The sequence below is a fragment of the Apodemus sylvaticus genome, chromosome 10, assembly GCF_947179515.1.
Source record: "Apodemus sylvaticus chromosome 10, mApoSyl1.1, whole genome shotgun sequence".
In the NCBI taxonomy this organism is placed as follows: Eukaryota; Metazoa; Chordata; class Mammalia; order Rodentia; family Muridae; genus Apodemus; species Apodemus sylvaticus.
In genome coordinates, this window is record NC_067481.1 from 74652611 (window position 1) to 74665062 (window position 12452).

The following is a 12452-nucleotide window of genomic DNA, read 5'->3' on the forward strand; positions in this document are numbered from 1 at the left end:
CACCTGAAAGTTCTAGGTGTGAAGCTAACGTCCTAGTGAAGGTGCAAGGACCACAGCCAATGGAAAGAGAGGTTACCAGGTGAACAGGCATCCTTGAAAGTAAAACAGTAAATCAGCTGGGCACTGGGGGAACGGTGCCACACAGGATGTCCCTGTTCTACTATACCAGTCAGGCACAGAAGGCATCCATGGTAAAGACCAGCAGCCATACTGCCCCTACCCTCTTACGGAGTCATGAGCATATTCTAGATGTGGTATCAAAATCAGCCTCTGAAACACACGCTGGCGAAGGATACTTAGCAACACGGTACTTTTATTTTATTATTTATTTATTTTAATACAAAGCTTTGGCATTAGCAATTTTATGAAAAAATAAAATGTACTAAAAATAAACGCTTGTGTGGCATGATTGGTAAATGATGCACAAAAATAGGTTCTTTTTTCCTTCAAGGCAATCAGTCAGAAAGCAGTGTTTTCCTTCTTCAAAACCATTCTACCCTATGGAATAAAAGGGAAAACAGAGGTCATTAATCAGTTAAAGGGAAGTTGTCAGCATTCTAAAACAACAGAGATGGCTCCTAACTGCAGGATGGCCTGGGACTGCCCAGCCTTCGTATCTGTGAGACCAGCAGTCTGTCTCCCTGGTGGCTAACCAGCTCGCCCTCTCACCTTGCTCTAATATCCCAGAGTGAGTAAGGAACAGATGGGCTAACTGTCCTTGCCTATCTCACAGGGACAGTGCTATCCCAGCTGGTTTGCCTTTGCTGAGTGTGCTCCTTGTATCACCCTGGACTACTATGGCTTATCTGGAAGAGCCAAAGAGCAGACTTCGGATGTGTAGTGCTGTTTCAGAACTTGCTCAGATTTTGGGTGCATGGAGTGTGATCTTAGTGCCTCTATAACAAGAGCTGACAAGTGCCTGCAGTCCTTTGGGAGGTTCCTGCTGCCCCAGGATCCTGTTTGTCCTTTGCAGCCCCTGCCTGACACCTGACAGTATGTAACTTCCTGGATCTTTGCACTTGCTTAGTCCCTAAGCAGGGCCTCCCTACCACCTTGTCTGGTTCATTTCCACTGTCCCAAATCTAATCTTTTCCTCTATGCTGAGGATCCAGGCTTCAAACCCCTGGACCTTTGGCCATTTGTGCCTTCCATACCCGGTGCTGCCTCCTCCAGGGGAGGCCTCAGAGCACACGCCTGAACCCGCCTTGTCTCTCCTCACCCTGTGCCCCTCTCCAGCAAGGCTCCTCAGTGCAAAAGCAGCAGCACTCTTGGTGTATCCCAAAGTGCACAGTGCTCCCTCCCTTGCTCCTTTTTGCTTGTTTCTTGACTTCTAACTCCCACGGAGAAAGCCGGGTCTCTGAGTTCACCCCTGTTCCCATGAGGCTGGTGACCAGTGAGCACAGGATGAGTCAGGGAGCTAGTCCACGCTTTCGGGAAAAGGCTCTGATGTGAACAATGGTCATTTCTGATGTGAACAAGCGCCTCTGTTCATTTGTCATCGGCCCAACTGAAGGTGCCACTTCTTCCTTGTGGTATCTCCTCGGAAAAATTGTATTATGATATAGAAGGGCCTTTTAGTAACCCTACCTTAGGGGCTCTGGGAAAGGAAGATGGCTACTGCCAAAGACCAACGGTAACTATCACTTTGCCTAGGACTCTTCTTCTGAACCATCTGCTCAGAAACTACACTTCCTTCTCTGGTCACAACTGAGTCCTTCAGTGTGCTTTGGAGCAGTCAGAGCCAAGCAGTGTAAAGAAAGGAGCTGGGATCAGAGGCACAGGCCTGAATCCCACTGTCAATCCCTCTTATGACAAGAAGGAAGACTTATTCCCTGTATACACCTCAGAAAGTAACATTAAGTCTTTGTGTTCATAAGAAAGGTATTAATGGTAACATTAAAAAAAAATGCCAAAGATGGATATTGGTCTGACCAAGATTATTTGACTGAAAAAGTAGACATCTAAAATTCTTAGACAAGCGTTTCTCAAACTGCTCCTGAAGTTAATTTAGAGCTTGCATTGACAGGGAAATAAAGTGCAAGACAGTTTACATCACAGGATGTAGCAGGCAGTGAGAGCCATTTCTGTGAACTTTTGTTTTAGTCATGTATGAGGGAGTCTAGGCCACAGTAAAACAGCTTTTACTCTGGGTGATGGCAAAAAAGGTGTCTGGTAACTTTGCTTTTGAAATTCTGTCTTGCAAGAGGGAACTAGAAAGCAACCCCAGTCCTTGTTATGTGGCTCTGATCCTGCCCTGCCCAGCAGCATGTAACTCAAAGGGTGACCTGCCTTTACAGCCCCAGACTATAGGTTCTGGGGGAATAGCCAGGCAACAACTGGCAAACTCATTAGCTTACCAGTTATCCATATGGACAACTCTGCCTGATACAAAGTTACTTTCTTCCATTAAATCCATTTCTTTGTGATGTTCTAGTGAGCCGTGCCCTCTTTGTACTAGCTGTACATACTGTGCATACAGAGGGGCACCCGGTCTACAGCAACTCCTCTCTTCTCTACCAGTCCTTGGGACCCCGGGAGATACTCCTACCTCTTCTTTCCTCCTTTCTAAGCAAAGCACCTGCAAGACATCTAATGACTCCATTTCAGAGCCTTTTATATAGCAACACTCTGCTCAAACCGAGGCCTGAAGAGCTGGCTGTGGTGATGTACTCCACATCTTGGCTGTAAATTTATTGGTAGATAAAGGCAAAATGAGTAGGTAGATTTAAGAAATCCACAAATGAAGAATTGTAAAATTGTTTAAAAAAACCTTTTATCTGGAATAAACTCATTTAGGAATTTAAACCAACCTGTTAGAAAGACATTAGCAGAGTGACTGATCTTTCTCTCTCATGATAAATGGTCTTAAAAAAAAAACAAACCAAGTAACTCATGCTTGCAAAACCAAAACCCCAAGTTACAGAAGCTGACAATGGAGAGGAAAATATCCTAAACACGGAACCTAAGATACCCACCACCATATTTTTGTGACTATCTTTTTATGTACCCTAAGGTGTGTATACACACATGTGCACATGCACACACACACTCACTCAATTTTCTCTCTAAATGGGATTATGAATACTGTCCTTTAGGATGGTTTTGAAGGCAAAGAAGTAACAGTCAAATGAACAATTGCAAATCAACCATCTACAAAGGCTAATGGGAGAACGGTTGACTAAGACATGGCTATGAAGACCCATGACTTAGGTTTTGAGTAATGCATTTGTGCATGCAACTGAAGCATATGACCCCTGCAGGCACTTGGGTTCCTATTTAGCATTATCTAAAGTATCTGATGTATAGACTGAGCATTTGGGGAGATTCTGAGTAAGAGAACCATTAAACTGTCTAGTAATTCTATACAAGTGTCCAGAGCATCACTATTTATTTGTACTGGTTGTTACTTAGTTGAATTCTTTAAAATATTTAATTAGATTTACATATTGTGTGTGTGTGTGTGTATGTGTGTGTGTGTTCATGTGTAGGTGAGAGGACAACATGCAGAAACCTTTATTTTTTCTTCTATGAGGTAGATTCTGTGACTGAACGCAAGTCAGGCCTGGCAGCAAGCACCTTTACCCACTGAACCATCTCACCAGCACCCTCACTGGTAAAATCTTAAGAACTGGGCTTACATTATTATCTAGGTTGATTGGGAATAAGCTAGACAATTGGCTACAGACCAAACAATGACTTCACTTTAAACAAAAATGTTTTTGAAATCATGGGCACCCACAGAGTTCCTATGCTCTGTATCTAATTTCATGGATAAAATTAAGTTCATTGGCTTTATTAAGGTAGATTATATTTATCTATTTTTTGTCTGTGCGCATATGTACATGTCCTTTGGTGTGTATGTATATATGTGTGTGTGTATGTGTGTGTGTATGTGAGAGAGAGAGAGAGAGAGAGAGAAAGAGAGAGAAAGCATGAGCATGTACATGTCTGTCTGTGTCCCATGGTGTTTGTATGTAATATGTATGCATGTGTCAAGGTTGGAGGACAACTTGTGGATATTGGATTGAACTTAGGTCATCAGGCTTGGCAGCAAGTGGCTTCCCTACTGAGCCACCTCACTGGCCCCAGATGGCCATCTTTTTCACAGAACTGTAGCAGAATCTCAGCAGAATTTGGTTAACATTTATTGAGCACTTATTACGAACTAGGCACCATGCTAAGTCAAGAGCCCTATGATGTAGACTAATCATTATCTGTTTATTTTGATGATTAAAATAATCTTCAGAGAAATCTAATGCCAAGAGGAGCGGAGTGAGAACCAACTTGATGTGTCTTACTCTAGAATGAGACACTATGTACTGCCAAAATATTGCATCTTGTAGCATCAACAGAGGTAGCTAGCTGCTGGCCAACCTAATATATAGGTAATGAGTATGGGTGAAGAATGCCAGTGTACCACAATGGCCTCTCAATATGTATGGGGTCATGGATGCTAGAAGGTATTTCCTGTATTTGTCAACAGATTAGAGGTAATAGCAGAAGTCAAGTTTTTTGTTTCCTCAGCTGAACAGTATTAATTACTCCAGGAGACTGGTTATTGTGGGCAACTTAAAATGCTAGGTCATACTCCAAGACAGAGAGCACATGATGTGCACCAGTAGCAATGTAGGCTTGAATGTGGGCACTGGCCTGGGGTTGCATCCATTTCTAAGGTGTATGAAAACTCCAGTAAAAGAAAGGACTGAATAGTAAACGGAAGCATTTAGAACAAAGGCAAACAAGACCCTTCCAGTATCACATCACTGTGGAATCCTACTTCTGGGAGATAACTGCATCACAACGACCAGGAGGTTCCCCTGTGACAGCCCTCAAAGCAACAACATGCAGCTTCTGCTACCATTCCCAGCTCTGTGTACTCCTAGGGGCAGGGCCATCTCACCATTAAGAAGCCTGACTGGTGCCTCATGGAGGTCAAATCTGACTTTCTCTATCGTGTCCTGGCCTCTGTCTGCCCTTTGACTGTCTATTCTGATATAGCTCTACTCCCAACTGTATTCTGAGAGCAGTGGATTTCCTTCCCATTTCTCTCCTGCCCTTGATCATAGGCAAAGGAATCAGTGTTCTCCTGGTGGAGTCCTATGAGCACACCGAGTGGAGCTATTCCTGCCAATGCTGAGGCCACTGACATTCTTCACATATGAAGACTGTTCTGGAGTCCTAGCGTCTGCATGATGCTGCGGATCCAGCTTGGACTAAAGAGAGCCTCCAGAGCGTTGCTCATGTGTGCTGGCCTAACTGAACAAAGTGAACTCCCATTCTGTGTGACTAAAAATAGATGCTCATGAAATAAATTATTTTGCTAACTATGATCCCACTGGGATCAGCACGAAAGAGGTGGGAAGCTAAATCTCACCACCTTCATGAGAACTACATGTTTTCTTGGGATCATCTGGCACATGCAATCCAAAAAACAATTTGTTACTTACTCATTAGCATTCAAGCTAGCTGTGGCTCTGATGATCATGTAGCAGAGTGTGAGAGCACTGAGGAGGCCAAAACTGGCAATAATAAACCATTCTTCTGTTGACAAAGGAAAGGGAGGAAATCACTCTGGGGAGAAGGTTTAAGTCAAATCGATGTCAACACTTCCCTCAAATACGAAGCAGACGTCAACGGAGGTGTGAGCCAAGGCTGGCTCAAGGAAGTCAAGCAGGAGGAAGTTTGCCAGAAAGCTACTACCTAGAGACGGTTAGTGGAAGCACTGGGAAGGCTGCACGGAGGAAGGAAAGCAGGCTCAGCCATCTCTCTCTCAGTGCACACGAGGAGTGTGGCCACCTAGAGGCACAGGGAAGTGATGGAGAAGGACTGTACGTGGACACATGTGTCACTGTGAATTTAGAGGACAGAACAACCAAACTTACAACCATTTTTCAAATTTCCTTTTGATATTTCTGCATGATTCTAGCACTCAGTCTTAGATAAGGGTTAGGAACATAGAGTGGAGTTCTCAAAAGTGTTGTGGGTACGCTGAGCAGAAGAAGGCTCCTCCATGCAGACCTGCCACTCGTGTTGGCCTTGTTTGCTCTTATCTATCAGTCTACTTAGAGTATTCCTATTAAAAAGACACATCACAGTTGTGCCAAGAAAATAGGTTCACAACTCCTGCTGGGGAACAAAGCTGGTCCTCTGTCTTTGTAGAAACCTAAGAGGGCTAGTGATCGAGAAGGTGTTCAGTTCACCAAAGAGCTGGAGCTCTGGTGTGTACAAGTCAACATCAAAGTCATACACGCATGGGGAGGAGGGGAGACTAACCCGGGGCCTCAGAACCAATGCCAAGTCGTAACTACGAAACAGTGCCACAATAAACTAAACAGGGATGGCGTAACAAAGTAATTCTATTAAGTTCCTCTATATTTGTATCATGGCATGACAAATGTTCACATGCAAAACTGTGCCTAAAAGGAGAATTTCTTCATGGAAACATTTTAAAATTAGTATACAAAATAATGGCTTTCATATGACTTCATCGATGTGACATGAATATTTTTTCAGGAAACATTTTAAGTTATGTGTACCTGTGTCTATGTGTATGTATGTGTGTATGCATGTATGTGAGCACAGGTGCCCATGGAGGCCAGAAGAAGGTGTGGGACCCTCCTTGGAGTTAGAGTTAAAGTGGTTGTGAGGCGCCCCACGTGGGTGGTGGGAGCCTAACTCAGGTCCTTCTGGAAGAGTATCAAATGCTCCTCCCAGCCCCACCGTGGGCATTTCCTAGTCTGGCTTTCCTGAATCCTAAAACTGCATAAACGGTGTGTGCACATGGCTCTTTCCTCCCTAGAAAAGGCTTAGAGAACTTGTTTCCTAGGCTCTCGGGATGCTGAGCTTGTTCCGCGAGCTAATCCTTGTGGCCTGATTGGTTTATATGATTAAAATTCCTAGCAAACTGTTTTCATATGACACTGAAACCACTGCTTCTTGGATTACAGATTTCCATAGCATTAGATTTAAGCTTTTTATTGAAGTCAAGACAAACATTCAAGAGTCCATGTAAAATCACTGTTTTAACCTATGTATGCATGCATGTTTTTTTTTTGAAGTTGGGTATAACATATCCTGGTATTTTAAAAAACTCAAGAGATGAATGGCTATCAACAGCAAGGAACTTAACATAATATTCATTTTGCTTTCCCTTTCTTTTTAGCTATAGCTGAGTCTGGTCTTGAATTTCTAATCCTTTTGCCTTTTCCTAAGTGCTAGAAGTGCTGGGATTCTAAGCACATTCCACTGTGCCTGTTTCTTACTTGTTTTCCTTAAAGGCAGACTCCTCCACACTGGGACTGAACCGAAATCCTTACAGAACGCATCCTAGCACTAAGCTGCCACCCAACCTGCCTTCTAACAAACCTTTGTTCATGATAAGCAGACTGATATTTAGAAACTTTAACTACATTCATATTTTGGAAATCTGAACACATAAACCTATTTGTGTCTTCGCATGTGAGAAATACCACCAGAGCCCCACCTGCACTCCAGGCACCATCTGCTGCTGCTGGGCCACCCTTCGACCTCCCACTGCTTGCTTAGCACAGTGCCTTCCTTGTACACAGTGGGTGCTGGCTGGATATACTGAACTTGCTTAGGGCAATATAGGGATTTGGAAGGAAAACAGGTACTTTGGATCTAGATAATCACATGAATTTTCTTTACCAGCATTATGTGTAAATTCTGATAAAAGTGTTTTATTTGGTATGTGAATTATTTTTATCATCAAAAGATTTTATTATCAAGATTTTGAAGACATTCCCACATAAAAATGATAAGAAGTATGCTTAATGTAGTAGGTGCTCAATAAATGCCCGATTAATGAAGGACTTATAAAAGCACAATTTTAAATCACCTCTATCTTCTCTCATACCACTAGAACAGTGAACTCTAGACCATAAAACTTGTATGTCAAAGAAGGAAAACCATGAAATGCTGCTAAAACAGACATTTGGAAATGGTAAGAGATAAGTCAAACTATATCAAACAATAGTTTTATTCCTAAAAGAATGAAGGTTCTTGGCATTCAGACAAATGGCAATCTTTGGATGGTTTAAAACCATACATTTCAACAAAACAGACCACAGAAGTCTTAACACATAAAGAGCAAGCTAGTCCACAAACTGTTCCCCCATGTTTGTTACTGACTCCCAGAGTAAGTGGAACCCCATGCACTCCAGGCCTGAAGTCTGGGCAAGCGGCAGCATGATTAGAGAAGGCAGCACCAGAGTGGCGACGAGAGATGGGTGAAAGGTTGTTAGATGGAAACTGCATGTGAAAGATGAAAACGGAGGAAAGAGTTTGCTTGTTAAAAGATGAATGCCTACAACACCCACACATACGCCACCAACCCACTCACACTGTACAGACGGGCACTGCCCTCCATATATCTTTGCTTATTAACAGTTCAACAATTAAACATTCATAACTATCTCATAATACGTTTTAGTTTCGAATTTTCCCTAAGTTGCTGACAGCCCAGGAGACCTTGGCAGCCGTGCTCAGCATGCAGCACACCAACACTGCTGCCTGTCAGTCCACACCACACCCAGTGCTTCCCTTTAACACGACTATTTGCAATGCAATGATCTCAAAACATGGAACAGCCATTACAGCCAACCTTTAAACAACTAACCACATAATCACCAGCACACACATTCCCTATTATAAAGGGCGTTTGTTATTCCACATGTGTTTAAATGTACACATTATCCTTTACAAAACTGCTGACCACGTGGCTGTGGCCTTCTCCTTGACAGTCAGCAGGTGCTCAACAAGCAGCAGCAAGGCTCTCGTGCCTAGAGCAAGGGTCCCACTTACTTGTTACTGCAATGTTGATTTCACCGGTTCGAGGAGTGAGCTCCCCATCTTGAGGAAGAGGCGATATCCCCGAAGTTCTCAGTGGCTCAAGGCCAAGGGAACTGTCACTGGCAAGGTCACCAAGAGCTGCTCTTCGGTTAACTGCTTGGGTTCTGGTGAGCCTTTCCATATCAAATGCTACATTATCAGTACATGGCAGATTTGGCTGCAAAATAGTTCCATATTAAAAAATCATCATAAGAACAAGTCCATAAAATGCTGAATGTTTACACCCACTGCACAGACTTTGCCATACTGACCCCACACACTTCTCATTTACCTGTCCATCTATTTTTCCTACTGTCATTTAAGAAACTTCCTTCAAAGAATCAGCCGGTCACTCCCCTTCCCACCCCCAAAATGGTACAAAGGAAAACCAAAATCCATAGCTCCAAACTGGCCACTGTCTTGGCAACGTGATAACCATTTGTGGCCACTGTCACAGGCAGAGAGAGGCTAATATGGTGTACAGAGCTAGAAAACTTGTAGTTTGAAAATTTAGTTCATTATCTTAGTTAACACTTATGCTATTGTTGAGTGGCAGCAAGAATACCTCTTTTATTCTGCTACTTCTCTAAAATGCTCCATTTACTTGGTACCTAGTTAAGAAAAACAAAACAAAACAAAACAAAACAAAACTTCTACTTTTAAAAACAAAGCACAGAACCAAGAGCGATCATAGCTCAGGCTTCCAAGCCTGAGTACCCAGCTCCAGCCAACTGTCTACCTGTGTGCAGTGGGTATGAGACACTAACAGCAGAGTAAGAGGCTGCTCCTGCCTGCAGTAGACAGCATAGGAAAGGCAGAGCTTAGAAAGATGGCTCACACCAGGGACAGCCATGACCCAGAACCTAAGGCTTCTAAGCCAAAAGAGTTCTGTTTTAGAGCCTCCCAGAGTTCTATGAAAAACAAAATAAAAAACACAATCTAAGAGCTGATGCTTATAGTAGTGTCATATCTAAAAAACCATAACATCTATCATTTATTCCAGAAGGCTCCATTAAAAATGGACACAGCAGGGCTGGAAAGATGGCTCAATGGTTAAGAGCACTGGCTGCTCTTCTAGAGTTTCCAAGTTCAATTCCCAGCAACCACATGGTGGCTCATAACCATCTGTAATAGGATCCGGTGCTCTCTTCTGGTGTGTCTGAAAACAGCTACAGTGTACTCATATAAATAAAACTTAAAAGGATTTATACTTTTATCAACATTTTGGTTGTAAGCCTCAACCTTTAATGGGTGAGCTCTCAATCCCTCCATACCTTTTTTCTCCTTTCTTTTTCTTTCCTTTTCTTTTTTTCTTTTTCCCAAGACAGGGTTTTTCTGTGCAGCCCTGTCTATCCTGGAACTCACTCTGTAAACCAGGTTGTCCTTGAACTCATAAAGATCCACCTGCCTCTGCCTACGCAGTGCTGGGATTGGAGCAGTGCACTACCACCTCGTGGCCCCTCCATGCCTTTCTTAAGGAATGCAACTAAGTCTTCAACACTCTCACTGCGCTGCGTGGATGCCCGCCATGCTGGCCTCACTGCAGCACTTGGCTAACACACCTGCCAAGTTGTCAAGGTTCTCTAGGGGCTTTCTGGTCACCGTCTGCTTTCTGTGCTTGCAAGCTACTGACACCCAAAGATGTGAAAGGCAAGCTTATGAGGGTGGAATATGACATCATTTCATATTATGCCAAATATGAGAAAAATTAGCCTTGAGCCACGGTTTTCTATTTCTTTTGTGCACCCTCAACCAGAAGCATCCAAGGTCTAAGTGATGAAGAGAACTAGCATATTCTAACGAAATCTGGTCATGGCTCCTGTTATGTCAGTTATATTATACATGGACAGGATATTGAGCAAAATTAGTGACAGGCAGAGAACATACCACAATTCCTAGGGCTTTCAAAATATTAAGTTTGCACATAGGACAGGTACAGTGTTCACTGAGCCAGGGATCCACACAGGATTTGTGGAAAACATGCCTACAAAGGAACAGAGAATTACATCAAATTACACAGTGAGGAACTCCTAGATCAACAATGGAAAGATTTAGAATGTTTAGTTTTTTCCTGCTTTAAGGGATTTTCAACACTGAAGAGATAAATAGTGGGGGCATATACAAACATAATTTACAGAAATTCTCCTGTACCCAATCTTGTGTGGTAACAGCACAGTGTAATGAGAGTGGGCTTTGTTTTGTGTTGTGCCTCATGTTCATTGTAAGTGACAGTCTTGCTGTGTTGCCAGGATGGTCCAAGCTCAAGTGATCCCAGGGTAGCTGGGACTATAGGTGCAAACCACTCTGCCCCAGCTTGACTTTTTATGCCACTGAATTCCAAAGAAGACCTGAGGAAATCTAAAAACATGTATTAAGAATAAAGATAACCAGGGGGCTCAGTGGTTAAGAGCACTGACTGCTCTTCCAAAGGTCCTGAATTCAATTCCCAGCAACAACATGGTGGCTAACAACCATCTGTTATGGGATCCGATGCCCTCTTCTGGTGCGTCTGAAGACAGCTATACTGTACTCACATACGTAAAATAAATAAATCTTTAAAAAAAAGAATAAAGATAACCAGACTTTATAAAGAAGCTGTATTTCAGAAAAATAGCTCATGTAGAATTTCCCAAAAATATTAAGTCACAGTCGAATTGAGTACTTGTAGGGGAATTCAACCTATGCTTAATATTGGTAGAAGTCCCAGGGCAGTTAGAACAGTTTTAAGGTGGTGAGCTGTATTTAAGAATAAAGATCATAGTTGCAATCCCAGCTGACTGGGAGAGTGGGAGGTGGATGACAAGTTCTACTCAGGAGAGCAGAAAGTCACATCCTCCTGACTTGTCACCCACCCAGGGAGGGTCTGTATTCTTTGACTAGGAACTTTTTCACAGGGGAAGTCTGGAGAAAGGGAGGACAGGCAGAGAGACCATGCCCACACTCCGGCATCCTTGCACAAGAACGTGAAGAAGTTGCCACCATCATAGGGAGCCTGAAGTCCCCTGGGCTGACATGAAGGGACCATCAACAGATAGTTTTGGAACATGTTGTAATCTGAGTTTGGAATAAAAGACAATTTGAGAGATAGCAAATTGGGCCATCATATCTTTAAAACCTTAATTGTTAATTTATGATTAAATGTTTTGTTACTGTTTAAAAATGCAGTCTTGATTTTTAAAAGATGCTCTAGAAAATTTTTTACTGGGATGTATATGACAATTTCAGCCAATAAGATATACTGACACAGTTTTCATTCAGTGGTCTTATACTCATTTCTTTGGATCCCTGAAGAGAGAGTTTGAGGTCTACAGATTCATCAGTCTATCCCAAACCTTTCTGACAGGACGCTCTCAGTCCTGAATGTCTCTTTTTAGAGGTTTTAGGCCAGAAAACCATCAATTGTAGGGAGACCTGAATTTATAGAATACAAGGTATTGTGTCTGTTATTACTTGTGTGGACAAAAGAGTGTGTTCCAGAGAAGGACAAGGGGTTTCTGAGGACTGAGCCCTTATGAGGGTCATCCACGACTGTTCAGCAGGTCTCAGCTGTGCGAAGGTGGACTAGAGTGAAACACAGACCAGAACAAAGCTGCTGCTGCTTC

At 42.8% G+C, this 12452-nt stretch overlaps 1 protein-coding gene across 3 annotated transcripts in view; it reads right to left on the reverse strand.

The window, feature by feature from the left end:
• Rnf130 (ring finger protein 130) overlaps positions 1 to 12452 on the reverse strand; it is a 101563-nt gene that overhangs the window by 20375 nt on the left and 68736 nt on the right. Inside the window, exons 6-9 of one of the 3 annotated variants that reach the window (XM_052194692.1) lie at positions 10738 to 10834; positions 8824 to 9028; positions 5448 to 5541; positions 294 to 498 (exon numbers count right to left, since the gene is read on the reverse strand). In XM_052194692.1, coding sequence (XP_052050652.1) covers positions 483 to 498; positions 5448 to 5541; positions 8824 to 9028; positions 10738 to 10834 — 412 coding nt within the window. In that variant the 3' untranslated portion in view covers positions 294 to 482. Of the gene's footprint in view, positions 1 to 293; positions 499 to 5447; positions 5542 to 8823; positions 9029 to 10737; positions 10835 to 12452 lie in introns of those variants that run through there. The other 2 variants (XM_052194694.1, XM_052194693.1) reach the window with 2 other exon arrangements.